This window comes from Mesoplodon bidens (assembly GCF_964165515.1).
Source record: "Mesoplodon bidens genome assembly, chromosome: 15".
Taxonomy (NCBI): Eukaryota; Metazoa; Chordata; class Mammalia; order Artiodactyla; family Ziphiidae; genus Mesoplodon; species Mesoplodon bidens.
The window spans coordinates 14,999,815-15,022,917 of NC_138171.1; the positions used below are offsets into that span (position 1 = coordinate 14,999,815).

The 23,103-nt window shown below is 41.0% G+C and overlaps 1 protein-coding gene across 2 annotated transcripts in view; it reads left to right on the forward strand.

The window, feature by feature from the left end:
- Window positions 1–2,579: 2,579 nt before the first annotated feature.
- NCOA5 (nuclear receptor coactivator 5) overlaps window positions 2,580–23,103 on the forward strand; it is a 30,567-nt gene continuing 10,043 nt past the window's right edge. For both annotated transcript variants that reach the window (XM_081256542.1, XM_081256543.1), the window contains exons 1-2: window positions 2,580–2,719; window positions 14,492–14,558. In XM_081256542.1, the coding sequence (XP_081112668.1) occupies window positions 14,521–14,558 (38 nt within the window). In that variant the 5' untranslated portion in view covers window positions 2,580–2,719; window positions 14,492–14,520. The remainder of the gene's footprint in view (window positions 2,720–14,491; window positions 14,559–23,103) is intronic.

Sequence of the window (23,103 nt, forward strand, 5' to 3'; positions counted from 1 at the left end):
TGTGTTCAGTGTAGCACTCCTTGTAATAGAAGTCTAAGTGTTCCTTAGTACAGATATAAAAACTGTGACTGATTCATACAATAAAATACTATGCAGCAAATAAAATGAATAATTTAGAGCAGTAGTTCTCAAACGTTAGGGTGCATCAGAATCACCAGAAGGGCTTGGCAAAGGGCAAATTGCTGGATCCTATCCCTAGAGTTTCTGATTCAATGGATCTTGGGTGGAGCCAAATTTTTGCATTTCTAACAAGTTCTCAATGTTACTACTGCTGCTTGCTGGTCTAGGGACCACACTTTAAGAACCACTAAACTAGCTATATGTTTCAACACAGTTAAATCTTGAAAACCTAGTCCAGTTTACAGCAAGTTGTGAAAAGATACATAATGTATCTCTAAACACAGTAAACAATAGCATACAGATTACGGATATATATATTTTTTCTTTATAATAAAAATACAAAATATACCTGAAAATGTATAGAGAGTGATTTTCCTTAGAAGGGAGGGGAAGGAGAATCTTATTAGTGAGTAGAAAGGTATGCATTATATTATTTTATGTAGTTTAACGTATGTTTGAAATGTTAAGGAATTTTTAAAGTTTAAATTATATAGTATCAGAACAGAATAGAGAACCCAGAAATAAAAATAAAAAATTAAAAGTATATAGTATCTATTACATAGAGTTGTTGTGAAGAGTAAATGAGATAATGTGAAACTTATGGGTGGGTAAAGATAGCAAGATGCAGTGGAGTCACAGACTCTCTGTCCTTGTGTATCTAACCAAAAAGTAATAATAAAAAATTAAGTTAAAGGATACCCCCCAAAATTAAGAGAATTCAACCAATGAAAAGGGTACAATTTGGACTTTCCTGGCGGCGCAGTGGTTAAGAACCTGCCTGCCAATGCAGGAGAGACGGGTTCGAGCCCTGCTCCGAGTAGACCCCACATGCCGTGGAGCAACTAAGCCTGCGTGCCTCGAATACTGAAGCCCGTGCTCCTCAACAAGAGAATACACCGCAATGAGAAGCATGTGCACCGCAAAGAAGAGTAGCTCCCGCTCGCCGCAACTAGAGAAAGCCCGCGAGCAGCAACAAAGACCCAGTGCAGCCCAAGATAAATAAATAAATAATTGTTTTTTAAAAAAGAAAAGGGTACAACTTTATGGCATAAACATCAAAAAGGGGTAATCAAGGAAAGAAACAGAAGATTCTAAACTGAGTCAGTGTGGTTTTTAACCTGACCCAGAAAAGGATATCAGGAAAGCAGGTGAATCCACAAAATCCTGAGCCTTCTCACCTAGAGTGAGTGAACAACCTGTGATAAAGGGGAAATTCCTGGGAGTAGAAGTCCCTATCTGCCTTCAGAACCTCTCAGTGGAGGCGGAAAAAACCACACAGCTTCCATTTTCCCAGGTGCCATGATGAATTATGGGAAGGATCTGAAGGCCAAACATATCTGCTCATAGGCATCAGACACACCCTGTACTATTCACAAGGAGAAAGAGTAGACAAAAGAGTGGATCCCTATTTCTTTCCTTCAGTTATTTTTGTTTGTACACAAGTGTGATTATTCGCCTAATTCTATCTCTCCACTGCACAGTATCTCCAAGATAGCAGGGATGGGTCTGCCTTTGCTTATGATAGTGCCTAGCAAGTAGGTGTATAATAAATCACAGGGCCACCTAGTAGGTGTATAATAAACATTCAGTGAATAAATTAGTGAAGGAGGGAGCATATGCGTTGGTGTCAAAGAAATCTGATTTCCCATAGTGTTCAAATTTCACAGCCACCATTTTTATTTTGCACGAACTATTCACAAGGAGAAAAACTAGACCCCATGGGGTCTGGGGCATTTCCTAACTAATAAAAAAGCCTACCTGATTCACATAGCCATCGGTGTGATTAACAGAGTGTATTTACAATTGTGTGAGCAAATTCTATTCCCTGTGACAAATATGTTCTACAGATTAAATGAACAATACAACACTTTACATGCTTCACGGTCAACAACTACATTCTGGGAAATTTCTTTTTGACACTGAATGAATATTCCAGAAAGAAATAAATAATTCAAAAAGAATCTGTGACTACATCACCAGAATCCTTTTGCCTCTTGTTAGTGAAACTAATAGGACACACAGCCTCTTTAAATGTGAATTTAAATAAAACATTTTCTCTACCTCTCTGCTCTCTTTGTTCCTTGTGATCCGCAGATTACGGGGATATATATACTAGTCTCCAATACACATATCTATAGGTGTTGAGTGTTATGCAAGACGAAATCAAGGTATTCTAGGATTTAAATGATCTATTTCCACAGTTAGAGAGGAAAGAAAGTACTCTGAACATCAGAAGAAAGGCGAAGCCCTTTAGGGGGAGGGGACCCGGCCTGGACCCATCCTCAGCCGGGGACGCCGTTACTAGGCAACCCCTCGCGTTCTCAACCACCGCCCGAGCCACTTCCACGCCCTCATTGCTAAGGAGATCGACACTCCAACTCAGCCCTGCCGCAAACCTGCGCGCTCTTGCGACATTGCCGCGCCTGCCGCTGCGTGCGCGCCCTCTGCCCCCACTCTCCGCCCCGGCCGCCATTGCCTCGTGCCCGCGCCGGTCGGTTGGTGGCGCCTTTGTCCTACGGCGGGCAGGTGGGCTGAGGCGGAGGCGGCAGCGGCGGGCCTAAGGCGAAGAAGCGGCCGGGAGCCCGCCCCGCTGGTAGCGGTGAGTGCCGGGAAGCGGTGGCCGTCCGCCGATGCGTGGGGCTGACGGGCAGGCGGTTGAGGGGGGCCGGGGCCGGATGGGGAGGCTGAGGCGCGAGGGCCCGCTCGACGCGCGGCCGCGGCCTCAGCTCCTCTCCGGGTGCGCGCGGGGCTGCGCATGCCCGGTGCGGGGCGCGGCCTTCTCTGGTTCCCGTCGGGCACAGGCCCGGCCAGTCGGGAGCGGCCGGAGGTGGGCTCCGGGCGGGTGGCGCCGCATTGCCGCCTCGAGTCTGTGCGCGACCCGCCGATAACAGTCCTCCGGGCTCCGCTGTAGGCTAGGGCTGCACACCCCGCGCCCCCTTCTCGAAACGTGAAGTCGCTCGCCTGCGGGTCCTCAGCGAGTCGGTGGCGCAGTCGGGATTCGAACCTGGGACGAGGTGGCCGGCCTCACCGGGCGTTCCGCTGGGCGCGCGGCGCCGGGCGGCGAACCGAATGCTCTGTCCCCCACCGCCGCCGCCCGCCTCGCGGCCCCTTGACAGCATCCTCGAGGCGTCTCGTTGTTATGTGACACCCTCCCCCCATACACCCGTTTTATAACGCGGACCCGGGCCCAGAAAACGGGGAAAGCAACCGGGCTCGCGGTTACCCTGGCAACTAGCGACCGAGCCAGCGTCCCAGCCGGCTGGCTCTCTTTCTCTGGACCCCGGGCACTTTCCGCACCCGGAAGACCCGCCGGGGGCTTTTTTTTAGAACGGCGTTTCCCCTGTTTCAGTCTCTCGCGTTGCACTTTTATGTCCGTGTACCCATTGTACTGCTGTTTATTTACCAGATGTTACTTTTTTCTTCTTTAAACTGACTTTTTTTTCTCCTTTTTAAATATATTTGTTTAAGGTGGAAACGTAAATCACGAAGCGTATGATGGAAAGCCAGTTATTTTTCTAATGCTCATAAAGAAATAAATACTTATGTATTAAAATAAACAGTGCGTCCTGATTCCTCCTGAAATTATTCTGCGTTCCACGCTCTGGGAAACGCTGCGCTAGGAGTATGGGGTTAATTGTGGTCCTGCGTTTAGCTCTGTGCACAAAATTGTTCCCTGAGGCATAGCGGATTCCATGAAATGCCCCAGGGTCTTCGGGGATAATAATGTTGTAAGCTTCCTCGTTGTAAACTGTTCTCGTTATTGACTTAACGCGGGATAGTCTCAGAGAACTGCAGGGACTGCGCTCAAGGGCACCCGGTGTGCCTCCTCGGTTTTCTTGTAACATCGTGGTGTGGTAGCTACCGGGCAGTTCAAAAAAGATGTTTCTTCAAACGTCGATGGATTTGGCTTTTGACAACTCTAGGTTTAATGTTTTCTGTATGAGTCAGTCTGGGTGTGAAAACTAACTTTGGTGTTGACTTTTCCAAAACAGTAAAGCCCAAGCTTTGCGCTGTGAATATTGGAAATCAATTGGCTATATGTCGACATCAGTTTCTTCCTTCATTCTGATTTCTTTGCCTTTCCTTTAGCTCATCTGTCACTCTCCAGATATTCTTTGAAACCTCTGACAGTCTTTTAACCTAAATCATAGAAACAGTGATTTTCCTTGTAGGCTGTGCTGGAGAAGGCCCAGTGGAAGGAATTTTTCTAGGCTCAGGTTGTTCAATGGCACATGCCTCTGAACACCACACTTTGAAGGAGGCATTGGTGAATTAACTTATTCATTAGTTAACCGTCTGTTCCTATTTGCAGTCTGTTCATAAGCTCTGTTTTTGTGTGTGTGAGAGTAGATTGACTTTAACTCACTGAGAGAAAAGTCAGCATAGGCCATCCAAGGGTTTTTTTCCCTCAAAGGCTGTGTGAAAAATCCATATTCCTTGGGATTACTTTGTATGAACACACTGTAGAATTTATGGAAGGCTAAGGTAATTTTCTTCACATTTCTTTTTTTTTTTTTTTTTTTTTTTTGCGGTACGCGGGCCTCTCACTGTTGTGGCCTCTCCCGTTGCGGAGCACAGGCTCCGGATGCGCAGGCTCAGCGGCCATGGCTCACGGGCCCAGCCGCTCCGTGGCATATGGGATCCTCCCAGACCGGGGCACGAACCCGTATCCCCTGCATCGGCAGGCGGACTCTCAACCACTGCACCACCAGGGAGGCCCTTTTCTTCACATTTCTAAGCAGCAGTCCTGTGTGGAGAAGAAATGAGAATTTTATTTTACTCCAGTCAGTTTCAGAACTCAGCAAATGGAGCCTCATCTACCAGTGCTCAAAGGCTAAGAATAAACATTTTTTGGAAAGGCTTTAGAAGTCTGATGAGAAAGAGCACCTAATGGTTTGAAACTTCCTTTTAAATAACCATTGCAGGCATTCATTCTCTATGGCCTGCAGATGGCAGTGCCTTTGTACAGCTTATTATTTTTGTGCAAATTATTGGAGTTCAGTTGTGCTTTTAAGAATGGGAAACCTTTGGAGGAAGTATATTTAATATTTTATTCTGTTCTGTTTACAGTGTTTCTTTGTTTTTGACTCTCCACACTAGGAATGAAACATCTATTCCTACTCACTATTACTCTTGGTGGTAATGATAACATACAACCAGCAGTGCTTATGGTCACAAAGCAGGCTTACAAATACCAACTCATTTTCTCCTGCCAATTCTCTTGTGAGATAGGTAGACCAGTCTTATTGTTATATCTTTTTTGCATATGAGGAAACAGTGGCTCAGAGAGGTTATATTTCTTGCCCGAATAACATATTAGTAGAACATATTCAAGAAATTATTGAAGGTAAAAGATTTTGTGGTCAAGCAAAATTGGGAAATGTTGAGGTAAAGCATTGTTCTTACTCCAAAACTTCTCAGAGGCTTTAATATACTAAACATGTGCAATGTAGATGTCCAAGAGAGGAAGGTATTGTGATGCCTTTCTCTTGCTCTCCTCCCATGAACATCCTGTGGTAGTAGTGTTTCCCCAAACTGACCCCTCTTTCTTCTATTCTCGGTTTGCTCTCTGTACCTTGCCATTAACTAATGATTACCATATGTCTTTAAGACAAATACTTTTAAAGCTCTCTCAGCCTTTTTGTGCCAAAAGATTTGTCCTGTGAACAGCGTACACATTGTCCAGACTATTCAGTTACTTGAAGTAAACTATCAGGAAGTTAAAAGAGCAGTGACCAACAGAAAATTACCCTCTGTGTAATTCTCATTAATGAGAGGCATTAAGGAAAGGATCAGGGTAAGGCCACTGGCTGAAGCAGCAGCACATTAGGGGAATATGAACTGTACTGACAGCTAAATATATAATACCAGCATGCCTGCTGCTTTTTAAATGGTGGTTTTATTACCACCAGATACGAGTATTTATAGGGATGGTCATTTTCATTATTTATCCTGTCACTAAAAAATAAAAGATAATAGGTCAACTGGACCAATTACTTTTATGTTAAGCAAATAATTCCCCTCAAAGAATCAGAACTTTTCCAGACCGTAAGACTTTTTTCCCTTTATTTCATGTTCAAAACAACATTATTGTTGACTTATGCAAAGACCAACAACTTTAGGCAAAGAGCAGGGGAACTTCAGTTGCATTAGTGAACAGTTATAAAGCAGAGTGTCTTATAACTTTAGTTCTAAAAAATATCTTGAGTGGTCCCCTGGTTTGGATCTGGAATGATTGAATTACTGAAGGTTAGGTTGATTCTGCAGCTAGTGGGCAAGCTTTGAAGAACTTTGAATTATAAGTACTTTGGCTTTAAGTTGCATACTTAACCATGCAGTTGGAGATTGAGATAGTAATAACAAGTATTTAGGGTCAGAGATGATACAAGAAATTTATTTTTAATCTCTATTCAGAAATTACTTTTGATATCCAAAAGAAAAAAATAGGAAAAACATGACTTTCACTCACTTTTACAACTTAGAGTTATAAATGTATAATTGAACTTCTTTGCAGCCTTTGGTAAACTTACATTAGGACAGCATCAGAGTCACTAGAACAGCTTTTTGGAAATACAGATTCTTGGATGCAGCTCCCCACCCCAACTCCTAACTGACCGATCTTTGGAAGAGGAAGCTAGAGAATCTGCCTTTCAGAAGCCACCGTGCAGTTTTTATTTTATGTACGTTCAAGTTTTGAGAACCCCCAATTTAGGACTTTAGAAAGTGAGCTTTCACTGGAAATGGAAGGTTGAAGCAGGTCCTAGTACTAATCTGTGTGGATAAGATTGCTGATGGGAATTGACAGCTCTGGTTTATGGTTGAGTTTCCGTTAATGCATTTGTTCTAAGAGAGACATTACTTTTAACTATAAAATGTGTTTTGGCTTCATAGTTTGAACTAGAGGTAAGAAGAATAGTTACAATGTCTGGAGTTTTCAGTATTTTGATCCCTTCCATTCACATCAGTCAGATGCTTTCACCTTAATGAGAAGAAAGCAGACCTACCAAGATTGCATGGTCTGCTGAATAACTTCAGATTTGCTTCACTTTGCTTGTAATAGTGTGAACGTGAAATTATATGTGTGTGTCCATTTTTCTCTTTGTTGCGTTTAGATATGAAAGCAAAATGCCTCAGAAGTTCTAGCCCCTGCCAGCAAAACTATACTAACAGCTCTAGTTTGCAGAATTTAGAGAGAACTTTAATGGGTAGTTTGACCTTTTTTAGCCAAAGAAGTGGATAACATGCTATTAAAAAGTGGCAAGCTTGGTGGTTAACGTTTTTCCTGCCAGTTTATAACTACAGAATTGGAAAAAGAAGCTTAAATTTTCAGGATACTTTTTAAATGATCAGATGAAATTGAAGGGAAGTGATGGGCTGCACACTCCTTGTGGGGGGAGGGGGCACTGACCTTATAATTGGATATTATAATTATCACCTTTAGCACTGTGGAAACTTGGGTTGATCCCATTTCCTTTGGAGGTTGCTATGTGATTATACTTTCTATACTGTTTTCAGGGATTGTATTTTTACAGATTTCAGCCATTGTGACATGTTCTTTGTAATATGTTTATGAGCTATTTCCCCTTGAACACAGGAGTTTAGAGGGGTTTCTAAATGGAGAACCTAATTATATGTTATGCATAAACTACAGGGATAAATAGATAATAGAGTAGTACTGTAGTTCCCAAATACCTGCCAAGAATCACCTGAGAAACTTGTTAAAATGCAGATTCCTAGGCTTCATCCTCAGATTCTAAAAGGTTGAGAAGGGGCCTAGGAATCTGATTTTTAAACATCTTCTCAGGTGGCGCTGATGTATCTTCATTAAAGAAATGTGATGTGGAGAATGAAAAGAATATATATGTAAACGGAGGGAGAGGGTGAGGAGTTGTTTAATGGGTATAAGAGAGTTAGTTTTGCAACGTGAAAAAGTTCTGGAGACCTGTTGCACAACTGTGTGAATATGCGTAACACTACTGAACCATACGCTTAAAAATGGTTAAGATGATAAATGTATATGATGTGTTTTTTATCACAATTAGATTTTTTTTTTACAATATTAGAAAAAAACGAGGAAGAGCGGTTTGTTTGTTTCTTCCTAATCAGTGGATTGTTGCTATTAAATACTGATTCCTCTGGCCATCAGTTCATTTTATATCCCTTTATTGAAGGTAAAATCATAACGTTTTAAATATTTTTCTCCCACATGGTCCCTTCAGTGTCAAACCAATGATCCTTGAAGGACATTATTATAATGGGCAGTATTTTGAATGTCTGAGGTTTAAATACATTCTTTTTTTGAATATACATACAGTAAACCTTCATTAATTCGGCTTCACTGAAACTCTGTAGTTTATGGTAGTTCCGTTCATAGCCTCCTAACGGGCCCTCTTGCCACCAATTTCTTCCTTTGCCATGGCAAAGTTTTTTGTTATCTAGTCTACTCTGGCTTGCATCTGTAATTCCTCTCTTTTCCTGCTCCTATCCTCCCATCCCCTACATTAAACTCCTACGGTATTTCTAACTTATGTCCTTCACACCACTCCTTTCCCTTTGCATGTGCTGCAGTGACTTCTCTCTCTCTGGTAAACTTCTGCTCATTCTTCAGGACTCAGTTTAAATGTTACTTTTAGGCCTTCCCACCTCCTCCACCTCTCCCTTGCCCCCTGTTCCTCCCAGTCTTCTCTCTGCCCTGCCACACACGTACACATAGTTAGGCCTTCATTATCTCTGCCACAATCCCACTTTAAATTATATTGTGATTACCTATATACATGTGCTTCTCTCCTTTATAAGCAGTGAACTCCTTTAAGGCAGAGACTGTAGCCTTGTTGTTTCCATATGTCTTAAGACCTAGTATAGAGTGTGACACATGGTATGTATAGAAGCACTTGATGTACTGTACTTTTTAAGTTCATTAATTTAGTTCTCTAAGGATCTCTACTTGTACAGTTTACTGAAATTTTACCTGTTTTAAATACACCTGTATTTTGAATTTTTTGTAGGTACAACTTTTTTAGTAGTTTAGATTAGCTCAACCTTTGTCAATCTAAATTAGTGAGCTTTTTCTCTTAGCTGATAATCTTGAATCAATATAAGTAACACAGGTAGAATATCCACTTTATCAGGTTCAGAGAAATTAAGTGACTTGACTAAATCCACCCCCACCCCCCCCAAAGTAGGACTAGAACTCAGATTTGCTGATCCCAGCCAAGTGTTCTTTTCTCAAAAGAAGTCAGAAGGGCTGAAAATTAAATGTTGACAGAGAATTTTTGTCTGAGGGGTTAAAGTGAATAGAATGTCAATAGCAAAAGCCAGAAACATTGTGGTTTGAGGTGATAGAAATCGAAGTTGTAATTGAATGAGCAGGTCCTATCCTATTGAGTGTCTTAACACATCGCAGTGACCAGCATAGACTGTGCCTTTTCCAGATTCCATCAGCATTTGATAGGGAGTCCTCGCCAGTATTCAGAATGGGAATCAGGTCTTTCTGCTCCCTGTTGGAGTCAGCATAACATGTTTAAGTACTTTAGTGTTAGACACACCTGGTTTTGAGTTCTAGTTCTGCCTTTTGATCATCTTGTGACCTCAGCTAGGTCACTTAATTTCTCTAAACTTCAAATTTCCTCATTCACAAAATAGAGATCATAATAGTACTTAACTCCAAGAGTTGTAGAAAGGATTGCATGAGATAATGCACATAATGTTCTTATGCAGGCTCTTTCCCCCATTCCTGTTCCCTGGCATAATATTCTAATACCATTAAAGACATAATAATTATTTTAATTAGAAATTGAAGGAGATAATCAAATATGAGGGAATGTGTAGTTTTCAAAGTGAGCTTAAAGGATTGATTTAGAAATAGCAAGCAGGGCATTCTCTATCCCTGACTCTTTACAGTATAACTCATTATAATATCCCTGATGTTACAATATATCATCAAAGTCATCTTCATAAATATAGTTTCAATGAGAAGTCCTGTCCTTTCCCTTCCCAATTTTAGAAGTTACTGTGTGATATCCACTGTCTCATCAGTATGGTTTTCCAAGTAGCATCATCTTTGTCATCATGTATCTCCAATTTAATAATTCCTGATTGTTGGTTGGTTTTCAACTAGACCTTTTGGCAAGCTTTATTTCATTTGTAATCACTTATTGAAGTTGTAGTGAATTCCCTGGCGGTCCAGTGGTTAGGACTCTGTGCTTCAACTGCAGGGGGCCTAGGTTCGACCCCTAGTCAGGGAACTAAGATCCTGCAAGCCCTGCGGCACAGCCAAAAAAAGAATAAGAGAAAAGAAATTGTATAGGCTTCTGGGTTATTTCAACCAGTCGTGGTACTGTCAAATGTTGTGGTTCAAAATGCACTTGTTTAGAGTAGTTCTCACTGTTTTCCATTGTGATAGGACTTGAAGTATAAAAATTGGTTTTAAGGTGAAAAGAATTATTTTACAGTGATACAATTAAAGAATAGAGCATGGGGCTTCCCTGTTGGCCCAGTGGTTAAGAATCCGCCTGCCAGTGCGGGGGACACGGGTTTGAGCCCTGGGCCGGGAAGATCCCACATGCAGCGGAGCAACTAAGCCCGTATGCCACAACTACTGAGCCTGTTGTTCTCTAGAGCCCGCGTGCCACAACTGCTGAGCCCACATGCCACAGCTACCGAAGCCTGCGCACCTAGAGCCCGTGCTCCGCCACAAGAGAAGCCACTGCAATGAGAAGCCCGCGCACCGCGACAATGCAGCCAAAAGTAAATAAATTTTTAAAAAAAATAGAGCCAAAGCAGCTTCTGATACTATGAATGAAACATGCATTTTTATTTATAACGTATCTAAGAACCATTGTGTGAACCCTGTCTGGCATATTAGTCTAAAATAAAATTGTAGATTAGGCATTGTGTCTTCCTTTGGGAGTTCTTTACCCCATTCTTTTGTGATTTAAAATAGCTCTGCCACTTCCTGTATAACATTATGTTTTCCAGATTTTTTCCCCATTTTTTCCTTTTATGTAAATCCCTTCAATTGATGCTGTTTTTCTTGTCTAAAAATTCTTACCTGAGTAGTACTTTTAACTGTTTTCACCCCTTGGAAATTATAGGTATTCAGGTGAAAGTTAAGCACCTTGTGGTGATGGTGGTTTTGAATGGCATTCACATTGCTAATAAATTGACAAAGTATAGAACTACCAACCAAACTGAGGTGGAAGAGACACTAAGAGACTGAGTTGGCCCCGATAACATAAAGCAGGAGGGAAAAGAAGCACCATTTCTTCCCTTTTCTATGCAGAGGAGGCATTCCACCTCTCCTTGGAGGCTCTTAAGTTACCACTGCCCTCTTGTTAATTATATCCTCTCCAATTTTGTTTCCCACCTAATGTCCAGAAAGATTCCCAAATTGTCTTTCCATCTGTTTTCCCTTCTCCTTTACATTAATATTTCTGTTTCCTTGGTGTAGATTATGTATCTCAGTAAGGATTAAGAAATAAAATAATCTAATTCAACTAATTAATACAAAAGCCTCCTTTACCAGTCCCAGTATTTTCATTTTCAGAGAGAAACTTGTTCAAATGAACCTCCAACTGATGAGTTTTCAAATTGTGTGACAGAAAATTGGGATGGGGCAGGGTTTTTTTTTCTGATTCTTTTAAGTCTTTGCTGTACCATGATAAGCTCCCTGAAGTTATTTCCACTTTTGGTAGCTTCTGTAGTCTTCCTGTATTTCTGAACTCCTAGGTTTTCCAAAAGTTCTGTGTGCGCATATGTTAGGATTTTTTCTGTATGGGAATTGGTGGTGATGATAGTTTTTCATAACTCTCACTGAAAACCCCTCCACCTCTACCCTAACCTGAGCAGTGAATTCTCTTAGATGGCAATGAGACTATCAAAATTTTCCAGGTCTCATTTTCTCCATATCTTACTCAAGGTGGAGGTTTAAGGAACTCTTAAATAGGAATGAATAAACAAACACTTGACATACCACACTAAAAGTTTGCTAACTCCTAAGATTAAGAAAATAGTCTAAGAATTCTCTTTTTTGCAAAAGAAACATAAGCCACACCATCGAAATATAATTCCTTTGTACTACTCCATGAAAACAGACACTAGGAGGCAAATTACAATCAGAATCGTTTAAAGATATAATCTTGAATTTTTAAATCTTTCAAATGATTGCAAAAAAATTTCACCAACTTCAAAGGAAAATATTTACCTCCCTCATTCTAACTGGAACCAGTTTTGCTCCAGAGGTGTATGGTACACGACTACTTTGGTCTCCCCAGTCCTATATATAATGGCCCTCACAGAATTGGATATAATTATACAATGTAGTAGTCCTTTTCATATGATGAGGGCAAAATTATATAGTATTTATAGACACCAATTAGAGTAGTACCATAAGTTCCATACTGTCACCTAAACATTTGCCAGGTCAAGTCAATGTTTAGATGAGTTTTCTTCATTCACAAGGCCATTTAATAATACATGTAATCCTGCTGGGAAATATGGTACCTATTTATTTATTTTTAAAAAGCTATTTATTTGGTTGCTCCGGGTCTTAGTTGTGGCAAGTGGGCTCCTTAGTTGCGGCAGGCAGGCTCCTTAGTTGCGGCTTGTGGGCTCCTTAGTTGTGGCATGTGAACTTTTAGTTGTGGCATGCATGTGGGATCTAGTTCCCTGACTAGAGATTGAACCCAGGCCTCTTGCTTCGGGAGTGTGGAGTCTTATCCACTGTGCCACTAGGGAAGTCCCCGTGGTACCTGTTTAAAAGAATCTGCACACCACCAACACCACTCCCCATGTATTCCAGAGATACTTTGAAAACTACTTAAATAAAGACATTACATTTGTCTCTGAATCATAGTCACCATATATTAGAAAGCAGTACAAAGTAAGTGAGCAGACTAGGTCAGTAGGCCCTTCTAAACCTGAACTGATACTCTTCACAATTATATATAAAAGGAACTAGATACTCTCTGTAAGACCTGTCATTATACAACATGTAATTCAGGCCTTAGTGAACTTTAAGGGTTGTAACTTGTGACATGCAGTACCAAACCCGTGGTCAGGTATTACTGGCCAAGTCCTTTAGAGAACATATTTTGTTACCTTCAGTTTGGTAAAAAGCCATTCTCCTAAAGATAATGGACTTTGACTTAAAATGGAATTGAAGATCATTCTCACTTGAACAGGAACTCAAAAGTTGACAACATAGCAGGGTAAAGGCTATACAAGACCTCTTAAGTTTTGTTATTACTGTGGTCTTTCACAAGATAAGATTCTGGTTAGAATTTTTCAAACACATAATTACTATTTTAAAGCACTCTATGTGAGTGCTTAATACCATTTAATGTCATTAGATACACTGTTAACTGCTTAATATGGAACAAGGGGAATAAAATTACACTGCAGCAGAAAGCAGTTTTATTTCTCCATTTACTAAAGTATGAAATCTTTAATGTACTTATTTATCTTTAAGGCATATAAAAATTGTCAAGTGTTATCTTTGGGCATGGATTGGTACTTTAGATACTTCATCAGTTTTTACTTACATAATGGTGTTTTTATTATTCAGTTTTTGCAGAGCAGGTTTGTTTTGTTTTTAGCAGGGAGGCTTTAACTGCACAAATTGGCTTTCTGTAAGTTTGTATGTTTCCACTGCTCTTTATCTGGTTGTGTATGCTAGGCTTCTGTAACAAAAACTTACGATGAGTGTTTATTACCTAACCTTACTATACCAAATGCCAGTTTTTATTCTTAGGTACTTACCTATGAGGGTTATAGATGTCAACATGTCATATACTTTGTTTAGAAAATAATAAATTTCTTTCCTACATCTCATCCTGGAAGATTCTATCCAGTGGAATGCAACACAAGGCAAACTAAAAGGAGGCCCTGCTTCATGGACTATTCGAAGTTTTAAGACAGTGGATTCCAGCCATTACTTCTTTATAGCATAAAATGGAACTATTTGCCTTTGCTCTTTCCTTTCTTTTTTTTTAAATTCTCTCTCTTCCTTTCTCTTCCCTCAAAAAAGAATCTTACAGCTGGTTCTCCAAGAGTTTAGAAGACAACCTTTTCCCCTTTCAGAGGGGGCAGTTGTTAGGTTTAGGCTTGGCATCGTGTTAAAGCATTGACACAATCAGTTCTACACAAATTATGTGTTAGCTAGAAAACTGAGGGACATTCCCTACGAAGCCATGACAATGTACTGCCGTAACTTAATAAAAATTGCCCAAGTGACTGTGCGTCTGCTGAATGGATTTTCTTACACCATCTGGTTGTCATTGTAGTTTTTTTGTTGTTGCTTTCATTTGAAATGTGCTGATGATCTTGTTTTTATTCCGTAGCATTGAACAGATGGGTTGATTATTCTTTTCAGATATTAATAAGGCAGCGGAAAGAAGAAATATGAATACGGCTCCATCAAGACCCAGCCCCACACGAAGGTAAAGTACCCTGAAGCAGTGAGTTACCTTGGGAGAGTTGGGCTCTGGGGAGTTAAGCCCAACTTCGTACATCAAGGGTCTTTTCTTCCCCCCAACAAATCAGAAACGCTCAAGCAAACAATAAGAACATGAACCTTGTGTGAAGGGCCTTGCTGCTTTTTTAAAACTTACATCAGGAGATGCAGAGGAAGCTTTGTGTTTTCCGTGACAAACCCAGCAAGTTCAGCTTGCAACATAAGTTGCAGGCGATTGGAAGAGGATAAACCTCTGTCTGTCCCCAGCTCCCGTGTCAATGGGAGCCTCCACAGCAGGAGGAGTGCCCGAGGGTCGTTGGTGTGTGCTGCGCTGCACTGCAGTAGGCAGCAGAGATTCAACTCTTCATTCCAAATGGCTGCTGGTCCAGACGTTAACCCAGGTTTACAGAAAGTGCTGCTTGAGAGATTGCTACTGTGCCTGTGCTGCAGATCCCCTGTGTGCTCGCATGCTTGGGTTACCTATCGATGGGGAAATAAAAAGGGCAAAAACACCCCACCTCTCAGAAGTCTCCCTTTTTCTTAGCTTTCCTGGAAATAAAAGGCATTTCCCCAGATGTTCTTCCACTATTTACAAAAGAGATGGTCCTGTTGTGTATCCTCAAGATGTGCATTAAATTGGTCCCTTCTCTTAAAGAAGAGCCTTATTAACGTTACCATTTATACCAAAGATGAGAATATTGTATTCAAACTGTCTGGCTCCGTAAACAGCACACAAGTGGATGTAGTGTGTGCGGTTTTGTGTGGAATGCAGACATGTATATCTCATATCTGGTGTCTCTTCATGGCCCAAGTGGATATTCAGTATGGGTTTTGCCTTTTCCCCTAAGTAAAACGCCAGTTTTCTGCAGTAAACTATGTACCTAAACTATATACCACAGTAAACTACATTTCATATGATAAACTGAACACTGCTGAGTACAATGAATCCTAGTCTGTACTGGTAGCTCCACAGGTCACTTAGGGATATACCCAACTAGCTGGGCATTTACACATAACATACAGTTGTCCTGCTTTGGAACAAAAACACCTGTAGTTTGTTACCTACTTATAGGAATGAATGGCCGCTGTGTGTTTGGTGTATATGCCCCCACTTGGATGTGAGGATATTTTCTAAGCTACCAGGATTAAATTACACGTGTCTGTTCTGCAGAGTTCAAGCAGACCCTAGAGGCAAAGTAATGCTGCTGATTTCAGTTAGATTCTTTGAGCACTCTGCCTGCACAGAGGAGTTGAGTCTGACACCACAACTATAGCTACACCACAGCTGTTAGGTGGATACCCTGGTCATCCATTGGTTTCACTGCAGAAATGAGCATATACATTGGTATTCTGTTTGTTCTCTCTTAACACCATAACGAACACCTGCAGCTTGCAGGTAAATACTGTATTGATTCATTTTGTGTGTATGTGTGAGTATGCTAAAGAATATAAACGAATCCTGTAGAACTTCAGCAAATCCATATAATGTCTGCTTCCGTTGTGCTGCATCTAACCATGCTGCAGATGTTGGGCAGTCCCTTCTGTGTTGCTCCTTCTTGCCCCAATAAACATGGAACACAGGTGGCTAAGAGTTCGCATCCATTGGTCAGAAATATGGGGCTCCACTGGAAGTTGTGGTTGCTAAATGACTTGAAAGGAGATATGGTGTATATCTAATTTCTAAGGAGCTCTAATGTGTGTGTTTCTGAAGTAGGTAGCTTATCAGGAGTGTGGAATTGGTCACTGTAAAACACTCCACTAGTAAAATCCTCCTCCTCTCTGTTGTCCCCATGATGCTTATGATCTCTAGGTAACGTTGGTGTGTTTCTGCAGGCAAAAAAGGGGGGGGGGTGCACATCGCAGAGTACGGAGTAGTTCCCATTTGTGCTATGGATTGAGAAGAATATTTTATGTCATTCCATTAACAATATACCTAACCAGATGCTTTTAACATTTCCAGTTGATTGTAGGTATTCAACCTACATTGGCAATGTAGGGGAAATAACCAACTCAACAGGTTGGAATCCAATATAGCCATTTCCAGGGCAATTTATATTTTAAATTGCATTAAACTTAAAAGATTAATTTCATCCCAACCTAAAATGCCACTCCATAATTTCATCTGTAGTAGAAGAAATATTTTTATGCTTTTTTCCTTCTTTTAATACTCCCCCCAAGGAAAAACATACAAACAACATTGGAGGGGGCCTTTTAAAATGTCCTCCTTACCAGATTTACAAATATAAATACACGTTACTTCTATATACCTTTTAATATATCATCTTCCTCAGAAATAAATTCTAAAATGAGGTTGTTTGGGATGTGGATAGGGCTGTGGCTTCCCGCTTTATTTACAATCAATAGAAGGGACAGCTAGGCTAATTCAAATTCCGTTAAGAATCAGTCTTCCTTGGTGATAGTCCCTAACTGGATTCCTCAACGTGTTGCTTACCATGATTAAGTTTCATATAGTCATGCTTAGTAAGGTTCGGGGAAGAGGGATGTTCCCATTTAGTAAAATCTTTTCTGGGCCCCATCTAAAAATGTAAGCAGAGTCCCAGGTTTTTTTACATTTAATAAAAATAAAAATTTTCAAACCTTAAAGCCAGATAAATTGAACATTGTATTCAGAATAGAACACTAACATTTTGATCATTGCCCTGGTCACGTATTATCTCTTAAGATACACCAATAGGGTAGAAATAAAATACAGTAAGTAGGCAAAGTGTGTGGTTAGTCTGGAAGGGGCTAATCATTTCTCTGAGGGTGAATACTGGATAGCACTGTCTTTTTGGGTGCATGCTTCCAGTCAGAACCTTGAGATAATTCCAAGCGCACCAGTATGTTGACAACAATCCAACTGCCTTCATTTGGCAACCCTAATCATTTTATGTGCCCCCCGGCATAGGGAGTGCATTATTCACGGGAAAAAAACCCACTACCTATAGCAAACATTTCCCTTAAGTTGTAACTCTGTGTCTTCAGTGTTGCTACTTTTAATAAGAGACTTGTTTTTAAGCATGTTGGCAGGACCTTTGTAACATCTTGTTTTGCTGGACTTTAACCTTGAGTGTCAAAACACCTCAGTATCTTTGGGGATTTTCACAGGATTATCACCTCTTCAAATGTCTCTGTAAGCCACAGTTCTGCTGGCTTTGCTCTCCGTTCAGTAATATGCCTCCCTAATGACTCCAGCTGTCAGAATGTGGTTCTGACAATATTGGCCCAGCCAAGCACAGAATTCTGCATCAGGGATCCCTGCTCTGGGTCAGATTGCAGCCTGAATTCTCATCATTTAATCCTTGGACCACTTCATTGGACTCCATTGTATGCACTGAGTACATTGCATAGTTACCATGCAGCTTGTCTAGCATTGGTGCTAGGCATCAGTCCTTACCTTCCTCAGAGACTGGACCATGATTCTAGTCGTACCTCAGTTCTCAGTTTTCATCTTCAGCTCAACACTTCGGCAATCCAGGTCTGGAATATATCCTTATGCAGACGTGGCCTCCAAGTGACACTCTGCATTTCCTAAACCTTCCTGCATGACCTGAAAAAAAGCAAATCGAATTAACTTGTCTACATCAAGAACGCTGCAGAGAATTTCCCTATGGATTCGTGAAGGATGTTAGGCCTGGTGCCTCTTTGGTGAAAATTATCAAGGATTGGTTCATCAAAACTAGCCTAGTCATCATCAACTGTGTTTCAGTTCTTTAAAAAAGAAAAGAAAGAAACTAACTGTAGACAAGTTTCTCATGAAGCCCGAGGTGATTTCTGTGTACCCACAGTGTTAATTCCTTTGATAACTGCTTGCTCCTTGGGTATGAGACAGCCGTAGCTCCAGGTGGGCTTCACCATTAAAGACTGCGGCTGTGATTACCTCTGCACTAACGCTTCAAGAAGAGCCGCCAGTTCTCAGCAAGTGCCACCTCTCTACCAACAGAAGAGTCATATTTGTGCTTGGGAAAATCATCAGTGCGCTTCCTAGGGAGAAGCATGGGCACTTACAAAATTTGGGTTTGCAATGTGTGATATCTCATTGCACCCCATTGTCCTACCTGCACCTAATGGCAAAATTCTGTACAAGTCTGTTGTCTCTGTTTCTAGCAGCATGGAGCGCATGGTGGGGGATCAACATCACACAGCAGCCGGCCATTTAGAGAATGGTATTTGTGGACAGTATCTGTGACAGAACAGAAGTATGAAGAGCTGATGAAGGAATTTTTTTCAGGAGCAAAAAAAAAAAAAAAAAAAAGCTGGCCTCCCAAGGAAAATATTACTGTGAACAGAAAGAAAAAAAGGAAATACTGACAAAGAATAGGACAGAGGCCTTCCTCCCTAACCTTCTGCACAGCCAAGGCCAAAGAACACCATCCTGGGCTCGAGGTCTCAGTCTCTAGACCAAGAGAAGCTCAAAGTCCCATCAGTTGTCCAAGATAATCATCTTATCAGTAAGCTGTCAAATGCCTGATGCTCTGCATACCCCTATCATCCCCAGGAAGAGAAGCACTTCTACCAGAAGCACCTCATAGCCATGGTTTTTCCCTTCACCCATCCCTCCTTACCTCTCAGATGTTTCCAAATGGTGTGACTTTATTTCTCTCAAGGCAAAGAGTATTTGGCCTTTTCCCCCCTCCTGCTGAATAGCTGAGGAATTTGCAACAGAATTTTAGTGGTTTTTATCATTTGCCTTCAGTTTGTGGACTCTGGTTCTGAAATTTCTTTAACTACCATTCAGTTTCTTTTTAGCCTCTAGTGACCTAGTAGTACCTGAGGGTACAATGCATTGGTCTCCAGTTAAACACCTCTGGTACCGTGGGATGATATAGTGAACTGTATTCTCCAGAAACTTACTTCTAACCCACTTGTTATCTGAGGTCAAGCATCTCATTCAGCAGGCTTCATCCTCGCGGCACTCTGAATCCCGCACACTGTACCACCTTTTTGTTACCCGGTTCTTGCTTTGAGAAAGATGTTGGGGCCAGAAGCAGGAGCCCTTTTGTTCTGGGGAGTTCTTTGTTTGGGTTCTAAAGTGACCTTAAAAGGTTTTTTGTTTTTGTCTCCAGAAGAGCAGCAGTCTGCCATACTGCTCATCTTTTGGAGAAAGGAAAAAAGCTTTGCCTTTTCATTTTAGAGAATTACTATCTTCTCTGTCCCTGCTTCTACTGCTCCTTTGGTTCTTCCCCATGTGAATATCGTCTCTTCTACATTTTTACCCAGAAGGTAATTGAGGGGAAATTTGTAGTTTTGTTGCACACAGACTTTAGATTCATTGAGGGGAGGAGAGTGCTTGTCTTCTCAGACTAGAAGCACGAACCCAGATTTTGGGAATCTGGGGTGTTATGGTCAACCTCCAGGGATAAACTCTTGACAGGTGAGTAAGGTATTTCAGTGGATTCAAAAGAATGAGCACCAAATATGGCATTTATAATTATCCTAAGTCTGTGAAAAACATACTCTGACATGGTGTTCTTATCCCTGTCCCCACCCCTGTTTTCACGAGCCCACGGCTTTATGTGTGGTCTGTGGTCTGTCAGGTTCATGATCCCTTTCAGCCTTGATTGCCAGAGAACACTTGAAATCTGATTCCACCTTTAATAACTGTTTCTAACTGCTCCCCAAGGCAGGTTTATCTGCTGATCATTAATCCAGAAATACTTTACAGTTGTCCCTTCCCATTAGATCCTGGGGATTTGCCCATATTATACACTAGATCAGATGTTACACGTGTTAGGCGGATTTATGTGACATAATAAAAGTTGAAGTAAGAATCTTGGTTAGTCTGCACTTTATTTTAATAGGAAAAATGTTTAGCTGTCCTCATTTAAATTCTCTAGTCTCCCATATGTTTGCTCCCACAAATCAGGAGTACTTGTGAGCCTTAAAACATATGACAAGGACTTTTCACAGAAGCAGAATTGGCATTTAAATTGTTTTTGCTGTGACCATGTGGATGAAGTGAAATTGAGGTTTTCTTCCAAGCTGAGGGCATCATGATGAATGCCCATATGTGTAGTCATGGTAGATGACAAAACTATAAAAAAACATGATGCCTGCTCTTGAGAGGCTTACATTTTAGTTGAACAATTCAATTCATTAGACATGTACTGACCTCTTTTCTGTGTCCTATGGATACAAAGCGTTCGGAAGAGCTTACTGTTTGGTAGGGAAGCAATGTAAACAAATAACTACAGAACAGTATGATAAGTGCAGCAGTAGAAATATGTGTGCAGAGCAAGACTCATTTAACATATTCATGGAGCGTCTGCTACATGCCAGACAATATAAACCTATGAGGTGGCTTTATCATGGAGAATGAAACCGACAGTCCTTGTCCTCATGGACTAAGAGTCTAGTAGGGCAAACAGACATTAAACAAGTAAATTGATAGTGACGTCAAATAAGTAAATTGATATGTGACGTCAAATTTTGATAAATGAGTGAAAACAAAGTGCTATGAGAGGAAGTGGCCAGGATTTAGGGACAGAAGATAAACTTTTAAACTAACAGAATCAGGGAGTAAGGGATACTTAAGCCTGAGACCTGGAAAATGAGTATGGATTCGTTCCTGCTACTCAAGTAGAAGCATCAGGAAAAACCTTGACTAGTTATAGCTGAAAGGTCAGTATGGTTAAGAAAGTGGTGAACTAGGGAGAAGGTGAGACTAGGTTGGAGAAGACAGGAGCCAAGGCCAGGGAGAATCTTACTAGCCTCAGTAGGGATTTTAGACTGAATTCGAAATACTGTGGGAAACCAGTGAAGGGTTTTATGTATGTAAAAGATCACTTTAGAGTAATCTGGAGAAAGACTGGGAAACAGGCAAGAGGAGAGGTGAGGAGACTACTTTAGAAGGCTCTTGCTGTGGTTTTGGGGAGAGATGGTTTGGGGTTGGCCTTCAGTGGTACCTTATAGAGGTAAAGAAACGGGCAGAATGGATATCAATTTCAGAGAAAGTTAACAGAATTTGGAAATGTGATTGGAAGAGTGGATGCGACTTTAAGGAAAGGATGACATCCAGTTTCCTGGCTTGAGCAACTGAGTAGGTAGATGAGATGGAAAAGAATGGAGGAGGAGCATATTTGTTGGAAAAGATCAAGAGTTCAGGGCAGGTTTTACGGAGGAGGTAATCCTTAAAGTGGGTCACACAAGAAGACGTTGTAAAAAGGTAAACCAGATCAAGATGAGTAATAGAAATAGTGCTCGAAGAGTTTAGCAGGAGAGATCAGCGGTTACTAGAGATTAGAGATTTCTTGGAATACATGGGACATGAACTTGCCTTTGAGGATTGGGTGATACCTGAATTAGTGCAGGAAGAGCATTCCATGTTGAAAAGCCGTATGAACAGAAATACTGAGGTGCATAGTGTGAGTTAAGTCATAAGAACAGCTTAAGTAGAACTAAGGAGGTTGGATCAGGAAATGGGGGAGAAATAATAAGTGCAAAGGGGCCAGATCTGTTAGGGAAGGGTGCCCAGAAGCGTGATAGCCAAGCTGCAGTTGGTAACAGGTGGAAATTCAGATGGTTAATCTGATATTTGCTGAATGAATTGAAATCTGGAAGATTGGGTTTTGATTTTGTTTTTTGGAAACTCTTGGTGGTGCCAGCATAGAAATAAGAGTTTGGATTGAACTTGGGAATCCAATGAGAATGAACAAGAAAAACAAACAGGATTCAAGTGACTTAATGGGGATAGAGAAGAAAAATCAGTTAACTTTCAAGAACTTAAACCATGGTAAATGGGAAAATGATTTTAGGCAGAAATGAAAAAGTCAGTCTGGGCCTGATTGGGTTGAGTAAGAAGTTGGGGATGAGTTCCCAGTTGGGTGGAATGTCTCATGAGGAATATTGAAGCAGATGAGGCCAAACATACCTGTGACTTCACACACTTTTTTTTTCTTGTTGTTTTTTTTCTTAAACAAAAAAACACCATGGCAAAAAGGAACCAGGTTCTACATAAACCTGAGACTGAGAGAGACCACTTCTCAATAAGTATGTTAAGAAGGTACCTGACTGTCTGTCTCATATTGTACTTCTTTCTTTTTTCCCCTTAATTTGATTAATCCTGCTAGATGTTTTAAGTGACATTTTCTGTACTTTCAGGATAACGCCTTTGATCACCGTTACTTTGTATGAGGTGGTGCCATTTGCTCATTTTTTCTTCCTGAGTCTTGCCCCTTACTATCACACACACACACACACACACGCAACGTTCCACCCCTTTTAAAGTCTCTTTCGAACAAGTCTGATGGGAGGAAATAGGTTCTGGGGGAGGACACTTTCACTTTGAAAACCTGTTGAGATAGAGATGACAGTTTGACATGTATCAGAATACTGGATTTTACCCCCTGAAGCCTGATAAACACTGATCCCAGTCAGAACCTTTGACTCTGGATCATACATTCTTCCCTCAATATCCTAATCTTTTGAGATTCTAGAACCTACCAGTCTTTATTTGCTGACCAGATGGTAACTATCCTTAAAATTTTAATCATGTTCTCACTGACTGCCGTATTTTAGAGGAAAATGCTTGG